An 18,091-nucleotide genomic window follows, 5' to 3' on the forward strand; every position below is an offset into this window, starting at 1 on the left:
CCAGGCACTGGTTTACGTGCTGGGGAATGGAGTGGCAAACAAGACCAAAGTTTCTGCCATTATGGAGCTTATATGTTGTATGTTGAATAGTGATAAGTGCTAAGGAGAAATAGTGAAACCCAAGGTGGGTATCAATATCGGGGTAGGGGTGAGCAGGTCACTTTTGAGTAGAGACCTGACGTGAGGTTGCTGACCGTGATATTTTGAAAAAGAACATTCCAGGTAGAGAGCATAAATAGCATGTGTGTTGGCGCAGCATGTTTGAGGAGCAGCACAGGGGCTGGAGTGGCTGGAATGGAATGTACCAGGGTCCAAGCGTGGACCTGAGGTCAGAGAGGCTTCTGGGAGAATTGTAAGATCAAAGTAAGGACGTGTGTTTTTCCTGAGTGAATCACCCTCCAGGAAGTATCAGAAAGGCTACCAGCCACTAGTTCCTAGGAATCAGCCCCCTTTTGGCTCCTTCAAATGCCTGAGTCATAAGGAATGAGGTGTAACTCTGCATAAGATCTGTGAATCGTGTAATTCAAATCCTCCAGTGGAACTACTCTCAGGGAAAGTCACAGAGAAGGAGAAGGAAAGAGGCCAGGGCCAGCGCATGAGGAAACCTCAAGGAATAGACTGGCTCTCTAAGCCCAAAGTTTCAGGCACCGGGACAAGTGAAGTGACATGGCCTGGGGAAGGAGAGCCCTCCCCCAGCAGGTAGGAGATGCCTGAGAGCCTGCTGCTCAGGGCCAGGGTTCAGCTGCCTCCTGTAGCCCTCACCCTCTCCCCTGCACTGAGCTCTAGATGCCGCATTCCAACAGCTCCCCTGGCAGCCACAGCAGCAGCGGGGCCTTCGGAGGGGCCTGGGATGCTGTGACTCCGGATTTGCCAAAGCTCTGAGGGTGAAGCCACCTCTGTGGCCCTTAGGGCTACCCTGCCTTCTCCTTCCTGTCTGTCCCTGGATTGAGGTAAGGGGGCTGAGAGGTCACCCATGGGGTATATGTGTGTGTGTGTATTGGGGCAGGGGAGGCTACTGAGGGCAGTTCTCAGCATCTGCTGGCCAGAGGAAGAGAAGCCTGCTCCAGCGTAAGTGGAGACTTACAGGCAAGTTTAGGGTGAGGTGTAAGAGAGACCAAGCTTCACAAATGCTGGGACCTCAGGCCAGAGTCCTGTGTCTCCAGGAGGAAGCTGGCAGAATGCTTCATTTGGGGGAATAAATGCCCAAATCAATAATGGCGCAAAGGGATTGGTCACTCCCTGAATTTCAAAAGCTCCCATCATTGCATGGGTCAGAGGTACCTGCCACGCCCTTTCCTGCTGCTGCTGCTTGGAGTGGCCTTGCTGGCCTACACGGCTATGAGGCTGGGAGCCCTCAGGCTGACACATCAGATCTGAGTCAGTCTCCCCTAGATGTTCCCTCAGTGAAAGTGGCATGAGTGAATGTCACTTCTGCCCTCATCATCCAGGTCCAGGTCTGTTTTTCTCACGGGCCTAGAAGCCCCTGGAAGGCAAGAGCCAGGTCTTCCAGTCTTGGCTGCCAGCTCCTGCCCCAGGGCCAGCACACGGTGGGTGCCAAAGCTCACAGAGGACCTCCTGTGTGTCAGGCCCTGGCAAGACATTGGGTGCGCCCTACTGAATAAATGAGGCAAGGCCAAGTCCTTGCCCAGCTGTACAAGGGCTGGGAAGGATCTGCCCAAAGTTAGACAGAGGGTCACCATCCTAACTCTACCTGCAGGTTCATCCCACAGGTGTTCCTCAAATATGCTGTACCATCCTCATAATTCAGGATGTGCCCAGAGGCAGGTACCCCGCCCTCCACCCTCCCCTTCTGGAGCCCTTGACCATCCTGCTTAGGTCGTGGAGGCCCACCCCTAATCCACAAGAAATTAAGCCCAACATTTGCATCCTGGTTTGTACCCAAGTCAGGGGCTTTTATTTACAGAAAGGCCTGGGCGGATCTAGCGGTTTGGTGGGAGAAGGTGATGCCAGAAAGGGAAGGGAGATGGGTGTTTAAATATCCAGATGGGAGGAATGCAGGGAGGAAGTAGTGGACTGGCTTAAGGATGGCCACCTCTGGGCAGTCACCCAGTAAGCCCAGGGGGTGAAAATGGAATCAGGAACCAGCAAAGGCGTCAGTCCACTTGCCCCAAGGACAAGATGGCCAGTGGAGGATGGTGTAAATTAAGGAGACATTTGTTTTGGTGACATCTGAGCGGTGCTCCGGGAAGGAAAGCCACCCCACCCTCTGGACCTCGCACTCTCCGGTGCCACTTGCCCTGTGTTAGCCTCACCTTTTCACTCCGATGTCCTCCCTTCCCTTCCCCCATGTTTTAGAATTTCCTTTTCCTCAAGACTCCTGGGTCCCAGACAGAGGTCCCGGGAAAGCTAGTTTCCTGGGCAGAGGAATGGGATGCATGTCCACCCAGAGGACATCCAGTCCTTTCCCCCCAGGATGCCCACTGGGCTCCATCTTGGCCTGATGCTCATGGCCCCTTGATGGATCCAGGCTCTGTGAGGCGTGCAGACGTGTAGGCTGAGGCTGCAAGGCAGGCCGCAGGCTCACAGAATCCTGGCAGCCCCATGGGGCCTGGCAGGCCAGGTCGGCCTGCCTCTCCTGGGGCCCCTGCGACCCCTCGATCTCCATCTTTGCCGTTGATCGCCTGGCCAGACCGGCCAGGCAGTCCTGTGAGAGGGAGAAGGTCAAGACATCAAGGCCTCCTCCTGTCTCAGCTTTAGATTTCCTGTCTCACTTTTCAGGTGGGGAAAATGAAGCCAAGGACCCCACAGAGAGAAGGGACTCTGCCCCAGTCACAGAGGTTCTGAGAGTCGTGTCTGATTGTCCTTTCCTCCCAACTCCCAATCAGTGTCCGTGGGGAGCACATGCCCCTTCCTTTCCCTCCACGAAGCAGATTTTTGTGCAACCCAGGAAGTCCTCAGAATCCCAGCTGCCCAGTTCTCAGCCAGACCCCGCCCAGAGGCTCCTGGGTGCTCCAAAAGTATCAAAAACCGGCTGTGTGGGACTGAGTTGGCCGAGCATGAGGCCTCCATGGAAGAGACCCAGTTGTCTCTGGATCATTAATCCCAGAGCTGAGGGACACAACTGCCACTGGGCAGTGCCAAGATCTTACCTGGGATCCCTGGGGGCCCAGGCATCCCGGGATGCCCTCGTCCAACTTCTCCCCTATCACCCTTCTCTCCACGTTTTCCTGCAGAGAAAGAATCAAGCCTTAGTTTTTCAGAAGAGGAAAATGCTTTTTTTCTACTCGGCTTGCTACTTAATTTCTATTTCACACACAACAATTATTTGTTTTGTGCTAGTTCATAATAGGGGAAAGTTGGAAATGACTGCAGAACTGATTAAATAAAGGCAAGTTCAAAGGATGGAAGGCTATACAGCTGGTAAAGTTCTTTACAGGAAAGTGTCTAATAATCACAATAGTTGGCATTTACTATGTGCCAACTCTATGTAAGTTACCTATAAATGTAATCTTCATGACAACTACGAGGTTGTTGCTATTAATATCCCCATTTTACAGATGATAAATCTAAGGCCCAGGAAGATAAACAGGTAACTTGTTCAGGAGCCACAGTGAGAAAGTGGCAGAGTCTGGACTCACACCTGTCTTGTGACTCAAGCTTGCCTTCTTGAGTATTTTGTTAATCTGCCTCCCCACTTTTAGAGACGTGGAAGGAGGTTTATGGAGTACCACTAAGTAAATTTAAAACAAACAAAACCCCCCAAAAAACCCAATCTGTAAAACAGTACATTCATTTCTATCAATTTGCTACTGAAAAAGCAAGCGCAGGAGCCACATGTGGGAGAAATGGGTGCACGTGTCTATGCCTCACCCTGGGAAGGGGATGATGACAGACAAAACAGGAGGCAGGGCAGTCAGCTCAGTAACTGAGGACCCCCCAGGGGCTGGTCTTGGCCAAACCCCCATCCCCTGGCCACCACAGACAGAATAGCACTCACCCTTGGGCCCGATGTTGCCAATCTGACCCACGGCTCCCACGATGCCAGGAATGCCCCGAGGGCCAGGGTGCCCAATGGGTCCCTGTTTGCCTGGGTACCCAGGAGGCCCAGGGGGTCCTGGGAGACCCATCATCCCAGTCGCACCCAGAGCCTCCCGCTTGGCACTCACAGCTATCTCTGCCAGTTGCTCTGGAGGGAGGGAGGGAGACAGAGAAGTCTGTAAGCTGGGTGTCAGCTCAGTAAAACTGGGGAAGGCAGAGCATCCTGGCCCCTGGCCCCTGGCCCCTGGTCCCTACGTGTGCACGCAGAATAGCCTGGGGGTTAACCTCCACCTGCCTCAGGCTATTGTACGGATGTCAAAGGTCCTGAGAGGGCAGGGATGTAGGTAAGGTCCCCAGCCCCTTGGAGGCAGAGCTGGAATGGCCGCCCCTGACTCCAGACACTCCAGCAAGGCCACTTGAAGAGGCTCCTGAAGGATGGCGATGCCCTGGCTTGTGAGCAGGAGTTGTTGCCCCTCCGCCCCTCACCTTGCAGCATCTTCAGCACCACATCCTCAATGTGCTGGTCACTGGCATCTCGGCCCTGAAAGCAGAGGAGGTCTTTCAGGAAGAAGCCCCTGGCTGCCAGGGCTGACCGCTCCAGCGCGATGACCCCCTCCTGTTCCCGTTTTCTCACCAGAAGTATTTTCAGCATCTGACTGAAATCCCTCCTGCACCCACACCCATCCTCTCTGACCCTGAGGTTTGGAACCAGCCTCAGGGAAGCCAGCTTCCTCTGGGAATTCCCAGCCTTTGGAGCGATAAGCAGCAACCCAAAGAGATGTCCTTCCAAAGAGATGACTCCTGCCCTGGAGGCCAACTTACCGCCACGCCCTGCCTCCCGGGCTGTCCGGGCAAGCCTCGGTTTCCAACCAGTCCTCGAGGGCCCGGGAGCCCGGGGTAGCCCTGCACCCCCGGGGCGCCTGCATCCCCGCTGGGGCCCGGATAGCCGGCTTCTCCGCGGACTCCTTGCTGCCGAGTGGGGTCGGGGCAGAGCCGGGGTCAGAGGACGCACGTGCTGGGAGCAGCGGGGGTCGGGGTCGGGGAAGGATGGGATGGAGGGAAGGGAAGCCTGGGGAGCCGCGGTCCTGGTCCCCAGCGGCGCCGAGGGAAGGGGGGTGGCGGGAGAGGGGGAAGGTGGTGTCGCGGCTGCAGGACTCACCTGTCCCTTGGGCCCCGGCTCGCCAGACTCGCCCTGCAAGCACAAGGAAGCGCGGTCACGAGGCTGTGGGGTCCCAGGGCCCGCCCGCCGCCCCCCGCAGCCGGCTCACCTTCTCGCCTTTCTCTCCTGGGAGGCCAGCCACCCCCGGGTCGCCCTGCAGATTGAGACCGAGTCAGACCGCGGTGGCCCCGCGTGGCGTGGGAGCAGGGGCGGGGCGGCTGTGCTGGCTTGTGACACCCGCGTCCCCCGCCCCGACGCGGGGGAAGGGGACATGCTGGCACTCACCACTCCGCCGCGGGGCCCGGTCTTCCCTGGGAAGCCCTGGAGAAAGCGGGGAGTCCAGGGCTTGGTGAGCTCGGGTCCAGGGGAGGCTGGGTCCACAGGGTCCCCCCAACCCTGGCTCCTGGCCACACGCCCCTCTGCAGCTCTGCCTCTCACCGCCACCCCCCACACCCCGGCGTCCCTTGGGACCCGCAGGGAGAACTTTTCCCACGAAGATTTGCGGCGCTCAAGGATCTCACTGCCCTCCACCGACTCCTCCCGCAGAGTCTTAAGACGTCTTTCCCTGGTATTTTCCAGCCCCATTTGGTACCTTGTCTCCCTTGATGCCTGGCAAGCCTTGGGGCCCTGGAATTCCGGGGGGACCCTGTTCCCCCTTGGGGCCCTGAGGAGAAAAGAAACCAGAGGAATAAGTCAGATGAGGTGCCCAGACAGGCTCCCCATGCCCATCCCAGCCACCCTGCACTTACCTGTCGGCCTTGAGGGCCTGGCTGCCCCACTGGCCCCCTCTCACCGTGGTCACCCTGAAATGGAAAGTGAACGTCACATCCTGGCTCTCAGCAGGGGCAGCCTCTCCCTGCCAGATACCAGACCCTGTGGTCAGGGTGCCCTCCATTCCTGCTGTCACCACCGTGGAGGTCCTGGGCTCCACTTCAGACCTGCAGACTGAGGCCCTGACTGGGAGGCCTCATGCAGGCTGGGCAGGATGGGCGGGCACTGGACCCTTGAGAGGACCCAGATCCTGGGTCCAGCAGTGCCAGCTGTTGCAGAGGACCCCAGGGAGGGGCCGCTGTGCCAGGCACTTACCTTCTGCCCCATGATGCCCGGGGGACCGATTTCTCCTCGAGGCCCTGGCTCTCCCTGGGGGACAGAGAAATCAGAGGTGAGCAATAGCCTGGAGGATCCCTCCCTTCCGCACCTGGCCAGCCCCTACCCACCCTTGGGGCTCAGCTAATTTGCTTCATCAGGAAGACTTCCTTCACCTCCTCATCTTCCGGTCCCTGTACTTTTCCTTCATAGGACCAAATACAGTTGTAGTCATCATGCGATCATTTATTTAATTTAATGTCTGTCTCTCCCACGAAACCGTAAGCTCCATGTGAGTAGGAGACTGTCTATCTCAGCGTCTAGCGGGTTGCAGATATTTGGTGAATGTTTATGGAATGAATGAATGAATGACTTCCTGCTGGATTCTCAGCCCCAGTCAGCTGGGCCATCTGGAGAGGTCCTACCCCAGGACAGAAGCAGCTCCCACCCTCTCTGCATTGTACACAGGGAAACCGGTGCCCAGAGAGAGGAGAGCTTCCCTGCGTCAGTGGCAGAGCCTCGACTGGCACCGAGGGCACCCCTAGGCTAGGGCTCCACCTCACAGTCTCACTCAGGCCCCATACAATGTGTGCAGGGTCCTCAGGCCTGGGGGAGCGGGGGAAGGGAGCAAAGCAAGAGGCCTTGTGTCAGAAGAGGGGACACTCACCTCCTTCCCAGGGGAACCAGAGACTCCTGGGAAGCCTTGCCGGCCTGGCTCACCCTGCAGGAAAACAGAGTTCTGAGGTCAGTCTGTGTAGCCCAGTCAGGCCCTTGGCCTTGGAGAAGCCCAGGGAACCTTAAAAAGACTCTGGAACCAAATGAGCTGGGGAGAGGAGAGGGTTCTTGGTGAAGTCCTCTGGACTCCATTGATCTTCCTGTTTCTCATCTAGATATGCAGCCATGCCATCCTGTCTCCTCTAGCCAGGATGAGGGTGGGAGGGAGGTGACAGGAGGGAGGTGGTTAGGCCCAAAGGACTTGTGTCCAGGCCAAGTCTCTGAGCTTGGGCTGAGGACGGCGCCTTGCAGTCTTTAAGCCGTGTCCCTGGTCCCTGCCCCCAGGCTCGCTTGCTCAGATGAAGCCAACTCTGCCCTCTTACCTTGTCTCCAGGGCCTCCTTTTGTCCCAGGCTGGCCGGGCACACCCTGTAGAAGGAAGCTGATGTCAGTTTCTCCCCTGGCAGGGGGAGCCCTGTGCACCTACTGCTTTGCCTCCCGGATTCCTCCCCTGCCTTATGGGAGCTGAACAGCAGAAGGCCCAGCCATGAACTTGACTGTGCCTAGCCGCAAATCCCTGGTGAGAGAGGAGATGGGTACAGAAGGGCCTGCCTACAAGTGCCTGTGGTCCATGGGGAGAAGAGGGCCACATGTGAGTGCGCAAAGGAGCGCAGTCTGCACGTGGACATGTTAGCAGGCCTCGGCCTCAGTACCTCTGGCAGGGAGGGACGGGGGTTCCCAGAAGGTGTGGGCTGGAGGTGGGCCTGACGGTGAGAAGGCACAGAGAGATGGGAAGGGCATTCCAAGCTGAGGGACCAGTACAGGCTTGAATGTGTGGAGGCAGAAAAGCCAAGGCCATGTTGAGAAGGGAGAGGATGAAGAGAGGCAGTGGCTGATGAGGCAGAGGGATAGGCTGGGGTCAGATTATGGTGGTGCTGAGATGCTAAGATGAGCTGTGACGACGAGGAGTGTAGCTGTCCTGTTCGTAACTTTCCCTGCCACTTACTGTACCTCAGTAACTCTATTGAATGACTGGACAGAGTGACTTTCCTGGAGGCAGCAGGGGAGGGGGAGCACGGAAGGTGTTTAGCAGGGAAATGGTCAGATTCCACTTAGCCAACATGGACGGTTGGAACGGTCAAAGAGAAAGCCGGAACAACTGTCCAAATGACGAAGCCTAGGCCAGGCCAGACTTGGTGAGGAGGCCTGAGCTGGGTGGGGACAAGGACTAGAGCACAGCCCTGGCTGTGTGACTTCCATCTCATCAGTCACTCACACCACCTTGGGGAGGTGGGCCACAGAGTGCCTGGACTCCTGGAGGAGGATAAGCAACTGGCTGTGTGGCAGCCCCCATGGCTCCGCCCCATACTCACCACTAGGCCCTGGTGGCCCGGGTTTCCTGGCCGCCCCACCTGACCTGCACTGCCCTGCAAGAGACAGAACCAGAGACACAGATGAGTCTCCCACCCGAGTGGAGGCAGGGAAACTGAGGCCCCGAGGCAACCAGGAATGTGTCCGTGACATGTGTGAGGATCCCAGGCTCCTAGGCCTCCAGGCTCAGTGTGACAGGACTCAGAGCCTCAGCTGGAAAGGCCCCTGACCCTTGCCCCAATCCCACCAGCCGTCCCCCCTCCTACCTTCGTGCCAGGTGTGCCTGGGGTCCCGTCCTTGCCGTCAATGCCTGGTGGGCCCTGCTCAGGAGGAAAGTGAAGGGACACTCACAATGGGGAGATGCCTAGGGTCAGGCCACCCACCCGTGTCCCTGTGTGGGTCGGGTCACCTTGGGAAGCCCCACCAGCTAATTGGGGGTGGGAGAGTGGAAGTGGGGAGGGATATCATGGAATGGACCACAGTCCTTCCCTTGTGTGGGTGATGAGTGTCCCGGGACCTCTCCTACATCACCACCCTATTTACAGGTGAAAAAACTAAGGCGCAGAAAGAGGGCATTTCCCGAGGTGACAGCCCACCGGCAACAGAGTTCAGTCTAGAATCCCAGGCTCCTCCTCCTCTGGGGGCTTGCAGAGCTGCCTGGACCCCGCCCTCTGTCCACTTACGGTTGCTCCCTTCGGGCCTGTTATTCCCTGGGGTCCTCGGATACCTTGGCTGCCCTGCAAAGCAGACAGAGATCAGATCAGCTTCAGGAGGCTGAACTCCTGTCTGGCTGTTCAGAGAAGGGAACAGCTAAGAACAGTGGCCTCCGGGTCCCAGGGTCCCTGTGGCACAGGCCATGCTGTGCAGGGGCTGGAGGAGAGGGGCCTAGTTGTATGAGTTCGCCCTGGACCTAGTGGGAGGGAGTAGAGGTCAGCACCAAGCAGGCTGGGCTGGAGCAGGACAGGGGAGGAGCCAGCGCTCCTGAGACCCACCAAGGCCCTGAGTGACACTGATGTGAAGAAACACAACTAAAGACAATGTGTGGACTTGGTTTGGGTCTTGCTTTGAACAAGAACCCTGAAAAGACATTTTTGATATCACTGGGAAAAATTGACTACAAGCTGATGATTAGATGATGTTCAGGAATAATTGATAATTTTGTTGGAGGGATAATGATATCGTGGTTATGTGAGGAAAGAGCCTTATTTGTAAGAGATACATTCGGAAGTGGGTAACATGACGTAATGTTAAGAATTTGCTCGAAAATATCAGCAAAGCAATGAAGTGAGGAAAAGAAAGGAAGAAGAGGATGGATGAAGTGAGAGCGGTAAAAGGTTAATTTGGGGAGGTAGGTACATAAGGGATCACTATATTATTCTCCCTACTTTTGCGTTTGTTAAAAAACTTGCACAATAAAAAAACTAACAAAAAGAAAAACAACCCTAACTTTACTTTCTGCTCAATTTTTCTGTAAACTCAGAACTGCTCAAAAGAGATAGTCTTTTACTTTAAAAAAAAAAGAGAGAGTTAAGAGAACTGGGATCTGGACCAAATCCCATTAGCCCCATGACTGATTCCCTGGAATTTCATTGTCTGGCCCCAGTGACCGTGGGACTGCATTACACGGTTCTCCCGAAGTCTGAATTTGATCAGCAACAGGCTGGGCTTGGAGGAGGGGGCTGGCTGGGCTCTGGGCACAGACGTTCCTCTCTCACATCAGTCACCCACACGCACAGACACGCAGAATAACATATGCACACACACACACACACACACACACACACACACACACACACACACACGTTTGTGCGCGCACGTGAGCCTTGGGTGGAGCTGAGTCCACCCAGTTCTCCCCAGGGGCCGTGACTGGACAGGAGTGCCTGAGGACTCACCACGTCACCCTTCTCCCCAGCTCGGCCTGGTGGCCCCTGAGGACCTTCCTCACCCTGGCAAGAAGGACAAACAGAAATGCAAGTTATGTGGGCTCAGGGGGAGCCGCAGCCCTCCGCAGCCCTAGGAGCTGTGTCTGGAGGAGGTGGGTGTGGGCGGAAGCAGGAGCAGACTCACTGGTGACCCGGCGGCGCCGATGGAGCCCACCATGCCTTTGTACCCTTGAGGACCCTGGGGAGAGCAGAGATCGCGGGTCAGTCTTGGCTGGACCCCAGAGGCCAGGGGGCTGGTTCCAGCAGCTCTTGCAGGACACCCCAGACCCACTCACCGTCTCTCCTTTGGGTCCCGCCATGCCCGGGTAGCCCCTGACGCCCTGGGGACCCTGTCAAGACAGAAGAATGACAGCGATGGCAACTAGAAGGCCCACTTCGTGACACCTTCCCTGACCCCCACCCAATTTTCTCAGTGCCTCTCTGAGGCAGGCACGGAGTCCCTATCACAGATGGTCACTGATGCTCGGAGATGGGAGAGACTCGCCAGGGTCACTCAAAAGGGACAGTGGCCGAACCTGGGCCTCAGGTGAGTCTTCTGGCTGACAGCCTTTGTTCCTGTCCCCCAGCCTCTCACAGTCAGCCTCAGCCTCCCTCCCCCCCCCCCCACCCAGAGACACACCAGCTGGACACAGGTGTCTCTTTCACAAGTTAGAACCCAGAGCACGAGAATGACTCCACTAAGGTCTCCCAGGAGAGGTGAGGAGGGCCCTTGGAAAGTGTTCCTTACCGGCGGTCCAGGGATGCCTTGCTCTCCAGAGGCACCCACATCTCCCTTGGGACCCTAAGGGGCAGGAAAGAGCAGTCAGATAGGCAGGCAGATCGAGAGACAAACAGACAACCAAAGACACCATCCTCTTCCCAGCAAAAGCAGACAGGAAGCCCTCCTAGAAACCATACGGTCCCATGTGACGAACGGATGGGGAAATGGAAGCACAGCAAGGAGAACGGACTTGCCCAGGGACACATTGACCTAGAATCTAGGCCTCTTGCCTCCCAGCTCAAGGCTTTATCCCCAGAGCCCCACAGGGGAAGGGGAAGGGAGAAGGATGGGGGGCAGGCTCCTGTAGGCCCCTCTCCACACACACCCTCCCAGGGCCCTCAGCCCTCACACTCACCGGCTTCCCCTGGCGGCCGGAATCTCCCAGATGCCCGCGCTTGCCAGGATGCCCCTGCAGGGAAGGAGAGAGCTCAGAGTAGGTCCCTCCCCCCCCCACGCCCCCCACCCCCCCCCGGCCCCCAAGACTTGGGCCAGGAGCTCACCTTCACTCCCTGCAGCCCCGGGGGCCCTTTCACGCCCGCTGGACAGTTGGTTGGACACTGGAAAGGAAATCCCGCAGGGCTCTGTGGTCACTGGCCAGCCCCAGGCCAACTGGGCCTTGCTTCCCCATCTTGCCAGCTCCGATTCCCCCCTCCCACCGCACCTGGCTGCACCTCTCAGCTGCAGCCCCTCCCCATCTCCCTCTGACCCTACCTCCTGAAGGAACCTATCTCCTTGCCCGCCCCTCTCAAGATGACCCGCCCCTTCCCCGGATTAGCCCCGCCCCAGGCCCCCCCAACCCCCGCCGCCTCTCACCAGGAAGTCCGCGCTGCCTTCCAGACCCTGAATGGTTCCTGGGCGGCCCTGAGAAAAGATGTATGGAGACGGAGTCTGAAGCAAACTGTCCCCACCCCAGGCTGGCGCCAAGGACTCTTGTCCTTCCCCGGCCACACACTGCCATGTGGGAGGTCTGAGGACACTTACCGGTTTCCCAGGGGGCCCTGGGGGCCCTGCTGGTCCGTCTGGTCCAGGATCCCCCTGGAAGCAAGAAGGACCCAAATCATACCCTTGTCCAGTCCTGCCTAGGTCACCCCTGCCCCCTCCTCCAGTTCCTGCTACTGCACTGTCCACCCTGCCCTCCAGGTCACCTCCTGAGATCTGGGCTCTTGGGGAGATCAAGGCCTGATCTTCGGGGGATGGCCCCAGCCCTTGGCCTCCCTGGAAGACCTACCACAGGGTGGGCTCAGCAGGAGGGGTTTCTGCCCCAGAACTGCAGGAGCTCCCTTGTGGCCAGAGGCAGACTCAGGAAATCCTGGAGAGATACTGAACTTGCCAGCTTGAAGGCAGAGGGCAGGAGGCAGGGTGAGCAGAGGGCTAGCTGGGGCTCACCTTGGGGCCCGTGAGTCCCATCTCACCAGGGAGGCCAACAGGTCCGGCTGGTCCCTAGGGACAGAGACATCAGTGGCTGGGATGCCTCAGAGGGTCAGCCCAGTCCTGGCACAGAGGGACCCAGAGCCCTCTTCCCCACTTTCACTTTGCAACCAACACCAGAGAAGCTGACAGATTAGGGCTTTAAGGGCCAGAGAATCTCAGAGCCAGTGGATACTCCCAGAGTTCTCTGACAAGTCTGCCCATTTCCAACACCATCACAGAATGCTGGCCCCTCCCCATGCTGGTCGGTCCCCTGGAAGCCCTCTGTACCCTCCTTCCCAGAGAGTCCCAGGAACTCTGCCCCATTCCTGCAGACTTACAGGAGGTCCGGCAAAGCCAGGGCCCTGGAACAGAAGAAGAGATTAGGTTCATGGCATCTTTTACAAGTCCCTCTCCCCACAAAGGGTCCTTTAAAGCCCTTGCCAGTTATACTCACCGGCAGGCCGGGGGGACCTGGGAGCCCAGGCTGCCCCTGCAAGAGCAATGGGAGAGGCTCAGAGGCTAGGGTCTCCTGGGTCCCTGCTCCTGTCTGCCAAAGCCCCTCCCAAACTCTGGCGCTAGATTGCCCCTGCTGAGGCCCCCAGCAGGCTACTTACCTTGACTCCAGGGATCCCCATGGGACCAGGCTCCCCCTTGGCTCCAGTTAGACCCTGGCGAAGAAAGAGAAGGTACATCCGTGAGGGGCGAACCTGCTCCCTGACCCGCGGGGCAGGGCGGGTCCAGAGGTCTCTCCTGGGTGGGCCCAGGCTGCCTTTCACCACACTCCATGAAGGCCTAAGGGCGGCTACACCTCACTTTCCCTTCCCCCAGTTCCCACCATAGTCCTTGACGATTATTGTCTTTTGGAAGATGAGAAACCAAGGCCCAAAGATTTGTCAGCCCAGACCTCATGCCTCCAGTCTAGGAGTCTAGAAAACCTAGATAGACATAGGTCTGGATTAGCCATTTTCTTGATGTCTGGCCCTTGGCAACTTTTTCTGAGCCTTAGTTTTCTCATCTGCAAAATGGATTAATAATCATGCTTGCTTCTCTGGGTGGCTATGAAAACCAATGTGGAAGGCAATATATTTTGTAACCGTGGACGAGTTGGAACGGCCCTGGTGGCTGGTCACAGCCCTAATGGGCACCTCTTGCACCAACAGGGCAAAGGCAACTCATGGGGGCCTCTTCTTCCTCCCATCTTTCAGTGACTGACTCAAATGTATGCCCCAACAAGAAGACTTCCCATTGCCCCTGGCTGTGTCCAGGAGCCTGTGACCTTGGGGTCCCCGGGAACTCTGTGCTATCAGCCAAATACCGTTCCTCTCCTGAGTGGTGCCTGGGGCTGTGACGGGTGGAGTGGGGAAGGGAAAAGGAGAGGAAGGGAGAGGGAGCATAAGGACAGCTCTGCCCAGAGTATTCAGTTTGATACTTAGGGCCAGAAATGTGAGACTAAACTCTGGCTGCTGCCGATGACCAGAACCCCTCTCTGGACCCCCATTTGCTTGTGATTCAATGCTCCTGGGGTGGTGTGAGGCCACAATCTCATATGAAGGTGAGGGGGGCTCACAGCTGTAGAGTCTCCATCTTGCTCTGAATAGCAGATCAGGGAAGATGCCAGAATTGGGCTCTGGAAGTCAGTGGGTGGAGCCCTCACCTGCCCTACCTGACGCTCAGGTAGGTACTCACGTCAATCCCGGGCTTGCCGGCTGGCCCATCTGGCCCCGCTTTGCCAGGCTCTCCCTTAGGTCCCTTGAAAACAGAAGTGGAGCAAACATTAGACACAGGAGGGCAAGACCTGGAAGGGTCAGAGGTCAAGGAGGAAAAAGTACTCACCGGAGGGCCAGCTTTCCCAGGGGGCCCCTTGTCACCCTGCAAGATACAAGTTGTTGAGACAGCACACTATGGCTCGTGCTCCCCCAGATGGGCACACAAGCCCTGGCTGGCCCGTCCCACGTGCTCCTCTCCTCACTCTCCTCTCTTCTGTCCTGGGTCCTCTCAAGCCTTGTGCTTTTTAGGAAAATAGCTCCCTTTCCCTCAAGAAAACCATAGGTGGGTTGACACCAATCCCAGACAGGCTGGAGAGGGTGATAACAGCATGTGAGTGGGTTCTAGTCAAGCCAGTGTTGGTAAGGGGCCAGTTAGGAGACCTGCGAACAGGGTTGTTGGCTCCGGGTTACCTCGGAGAGCAGGTGCCTCTTGGATTTGAGCAAGTGTGGGGAGAAACGTGGGGTTTTTAGGAAAACATGAAGGGGAGGTAAGTGAAGGGGGCAGTGGCGGCCTTCTGGGTTAGGGTCAGGAAAACGAGATGGGGCAGGGGCAAGGACCAAGGGGACAGATTCAATGTGTCACCAAGGCAAGAAGGACCTCCTTCCCCTATGACAAAGGATCCTTGGTGGAGGACAGATATGGGCTGTGGAATCACATTCAGCCCCAGAGAGGCTTTCAGGCATTTCAGAGCCTGTGGCGGCCAGAGAGCCTGGCAGGGACCCTTCACCCTGTGTTTGGAGGGTGGGGCACCAGGTTGAATAGAAGGCTGTCGAGATGGGTAAACATGGGGCTGACCTCCTGGGGGAGCATCCAGAATGAGCTATTTAACCCTCACTGTGGTAGGGAGAGCAGGGAACGAGACCAGCTAAAATCGGGGAGAAAAATGCAAAGGGAAGAGACCGGAGTCTGGCCCTAGCGGGTCAGCGGTCTGGCCAAGGCTTCCAAGCTACCCTGAAGAAGCATCCAGACGTGCCAGGGGGCAGGGAGAGGAGGCAGGGCGTCTCCCACCCGAAAAAAGAAGGGAGGAGGGGGCGAGGGATAAGGAATCGCTGTGAGCTGTGGTGGGCAGACAGAACAGCAGCTCCTTGTCCACCGGCGGCTATAAGGGGCTCTGCCTCTAGGGGCTGGTTTGAGGTTTTTGTAGAACAAACGGTCTCCTTGTGGTGCAGGCTGGCGTCGCCTACTGGCAACAGGGGGCACTGCATCTCCAGGCGTCAACCTCACCGCCCCGCCCCCCGCCCCCCACTCCCAGGGCTCACAAAGTTCCCCTTTGTCCGCCGCCTCTCTCCCCCTCCCTTCCCAGGTTAGAGACTCACGTCGATTCCGTCGGATCCAGGCACTCCCGGTGGCCCCGGTGGCCCCGGTGGCCCCGGTGGCCCCCGCTCTCCTGGTGGACCTCTCTGAAAACACATACAGGGGTGCAGCCCTCAGATAGTGCAGGGAACTGGGCATCCAGGAGTGCACCCCTCCCTAAGGAAAGGGAGCTCCTCAGGGAGCCGCGAACTCCCCGTTTATTGAGAACCCACTGTGTACCATATACTGTGCACCATTACATATATTATCTTCTTGAATGCTCAGAACTGTGAGGCCGAAACTAGCAAGCCCCAGTTTGCAGTTGAGGAAACAGGCTCAGAAAGATGAAGGGGTCCGTGATCGCCGGAAGTAAGCGGTGGAGCCAGAATTCCGTCCTCGGTCTGCCCACCTCCTTCCACTGTACCATGTTGCCCTTGCGCTGTCGTGGGTGGGAACAGATGGAGATGCTGATGGCTCAAATAAATAACCGATGGTAAGGAAGATGGTGCCTAGAGACGCTTGGTCCTCAATGGACGGTTGCTCGCATTATTTTTAGGTGAACAACAGATACTGAAGGTGAGTAGGTACCCCTTCCTCTCCCCCCGGTGCGGATAAAGTCCGACGGGACAGCTGGGGAGGCGCAGAGAGACGGGGCGTGAGGGAACCCAGGGAAGGGAAGCGTGTTCTCTCCTCCTAACTCAGAGCACCCCTCTCGCAGCAACGCTCCTCCGTCCTCCCTTAGGTGGCTCTCTTACGGGGCCACCCCCGACTCGGGTGGGGGTCCCCCGCCTGCCAGGTGCCCGCGCCCTCCCCAGGCCGAGAAGTGCCAGGCTGGCGCCCGGGCCCTGCCCCTCCGCGCCCGCGTCCCGTTAGGCCCCCCTCCCCCCAGCCGGCCCTCGAAAGTGAGACGCGAGCGGGCGAGCCCGGCAGAGAGGCAGCAGCCAGCGAGAGCGGCGTCTGGCTGGAGCCGGCGCCCCCTGGGAGGCGGCGGGGGCGGAGAATCCGGAGCCCCGTGAATGGGCACCATTGTGTCCCCCGCCACCTGGGCTCTCCGGGCTGCCAGGACCCGGCGCCAGCTCTCGCCGCACGCTGCCCGTCCCAGGCAGGGCCGAGCATCTCGGGACAGGGTCCCTCTGGCTCCCCGGCTTATCCACCTCCTTTCACTGTGCCGAGACGCCCCCCGTTTGTGCCCCTCCTAAGGGGACGTGCACCGCGGGACTGTTCGAAGCTGCCCCTCGCGCTAGGGAGTGTCAGCAGAGGGTGGAGGTCAGGCAGAGGGAGCCCTTGACTAGACCGCGGGATCCTGAACCCCGGACCCAGACCCCGCACTCCGGACCCCGGCGCGGGACTTACGATCTGCGCCAGGGCGAGCCCGAGCACCTGCAGGAGAACCAGGAGGCTGCGGCGGGCGGCCTCAGGGGCCATGGCGGGCGGCGGACTCGAGGAGGATGGGTGCCGGCTCCACGCACGCACCGACCGCTGAGGCTCCGGCGCGGCCGCGCTAGCTGCTCTCGGACGGGGCGGGTCCGGCCTCCTGAATATGCGGCGGGGCGGGGCAGGGGACCCGCGGGGGTCTGTCACCTGAGAGGACCCGGGGAAGGAGGCCGGCGCCGTCGGCCCAGCTCCGCCCCGCTCCGTCTAGCCGCCAGCGCCCACCCTCCATCCTCGCCTCGGGCTTCCCCGAGGCATCGGCCGGGTAATCCAAAGAGCCGCCAGGGTGCGGGACGGGGACCAAGCCTCCGTTTCTCTCTGAGGAGGCAGAGGGCCTTCCCAGGTTCCTGTCCAGCCTGATCTCCAGGACCCAGCCCCTTTCCCCGACCCACAGTCTGCGTCCCATCCCCTGAGCCATTTCTTCGGCCACTTCTGCCTGCGAGCCCCGGCCTGGGTGCTCTACGCCAGGGCCCAGGCCCAGGGTGCCTCAGGTTCTGCAGACCTTGGAGCAGGCTCTGCCCCTCCCCACCCACCTCGTCCCTCTCCACAAACAATCAATCAGGCCTCTTCCGTATTAAAACATACCCTTCCTGGATCAGCCATCCTGTGAATACCCACTCCGCCTCCTCCCTCTGGCTTCACTAGCGCTTCTAAACTTCCTCATCTTCCTCTCATCTCCCTGCTTCTGCCCCTGCTGGAGGTCACCAGTGAGGCTTAACCCCTCTTCAGTCCTCCGGTCATGAAGCTATTGGCACCTGGGTCTGCCTTGGCCATTCCATTCTTGAAGACTTCCCTGTCCAGGTGTCCACCATCCAGCCCTTCTTCTATTGCTTTTTCTTCTCTGCAGCTCCCTTAAGCACCAGAGTCTGTGGGATTGGCCAGCTCTCTCCCTCCAAGTGATCTCCTCCATGATCATGGAAACAACCATCACCTTATTTACCAGAGTTTCCAAAACCAACCTGTCAAGTATAGCCTCTCTCCAGAGTTTCTTACCTTCCCTTTCATTCACGTAAGCAATGTTGGTAGAGTGCTTTGGAATCTGACTCTGTCACTGAGTATGACCACAGGACCTAAAACCATATGAAGTCTCAGTTTGCTCATCTGTAAAAAGAAATAATAATAGTCCCTATCTTACAGGTTTTTGTGAAGACTGAACGGG

At 58.1% G+C, this 18,091-nt stretch overlaps 1 protein-coding gene across 1 annotated transcript; it reads right to left on the bottom strand.

Annotated features, from left to right (window-relative positions):
- Positions 1-1,893: 1,893 nt before the first annotated feature.
- On the bottom strand, positions 1,894-17,066 carry COL9A2 (collagen type IX alpha 2 chain). Its single transcript, XM_079927482.1, has 32 exons — positions 16,855-17,066; positions 15,525-15,608; positions 14,275-14,310; positions 14,128-14,190; positions 13,056-13,109; positions 12,896-12,931; positions 12,780-12,803; positions 12,418-12,471; positions 12,013-12,066; positions 11,845-11,892; positions 11,532-11,588; positions 11,387-11,440; positions 10,999-11,052; positions 10,547-10,600; positions 10,396-10,449; positions 10,221-10,274; positions 9,012-9,065; positions 8,595-8,648; positions 8,331-8,384; positions 7,342-7,386; positions 6,912-6,965; positions 6,245-6,298; positions 5,908-5,961; positions 5,751-5,822; positions 5,444-5,479; positions 5,268-5,312; positions 5,159-5,191; positions 4,822-4,968; positions 4,486-4,540; positions 3,959-4,147; positions 3,111-3,188; positions 1,894-2,665 (listed from the first exon to the last, which is right to left on the bottom strand). The coding sequence occupies exons 1-32, from the start codon at positions 16,924-16,926 to the stop codon at positions 2,466-2,468; spliced, it is 2,076 nt and encodes a 691-aa protein (XP_079783608.1). The 5' UTR covers positions 16,927-17,066; the 3' UTR covers positions 1,894-2,465.
- Between the last annotated feature and the right edge of the window lie 1,025 nt (positions 17,067-18,091).

The sequence above is a fragment of the Stenella coeruleoalba genome (genome assembly GCF_951394435.1).
Source record: "Stenella coeruleoalba genome assembly, chromosome: 1".
NCBI lineage: Eukaryota > Metazoa > Chordata > Mammalia > Artiodactyla > Delphinidae > Stenella > Stenella coeruleoalba.

Excerpts from the sequence above, each read along its gene's own strand:
- COL9A2 (XM_079927482.1), bottom strand. The coding sequence starts at position 16,926 with ATGGCCCCTGAGGCCGCCCGCCGCAGCCTCCTGGTTCTCCTGCAGGTG. Across the intron at positions 12,472-12,779 it reads CTGGCTTTGCCGGACCTCCT|GGACCAGCCGGACCTGTTGG; the intron begins GTAAGTCTGCAG and ends CTCTGTCCCTAG. Across the intron at positions 5,962-6,244 it reads CGGGCATCATGGGGCAGAAG|GGTGACCACGGTGAGAGGGG; the intron begins GTAAGTGCCTGG and ends TTTCCATTTCAG.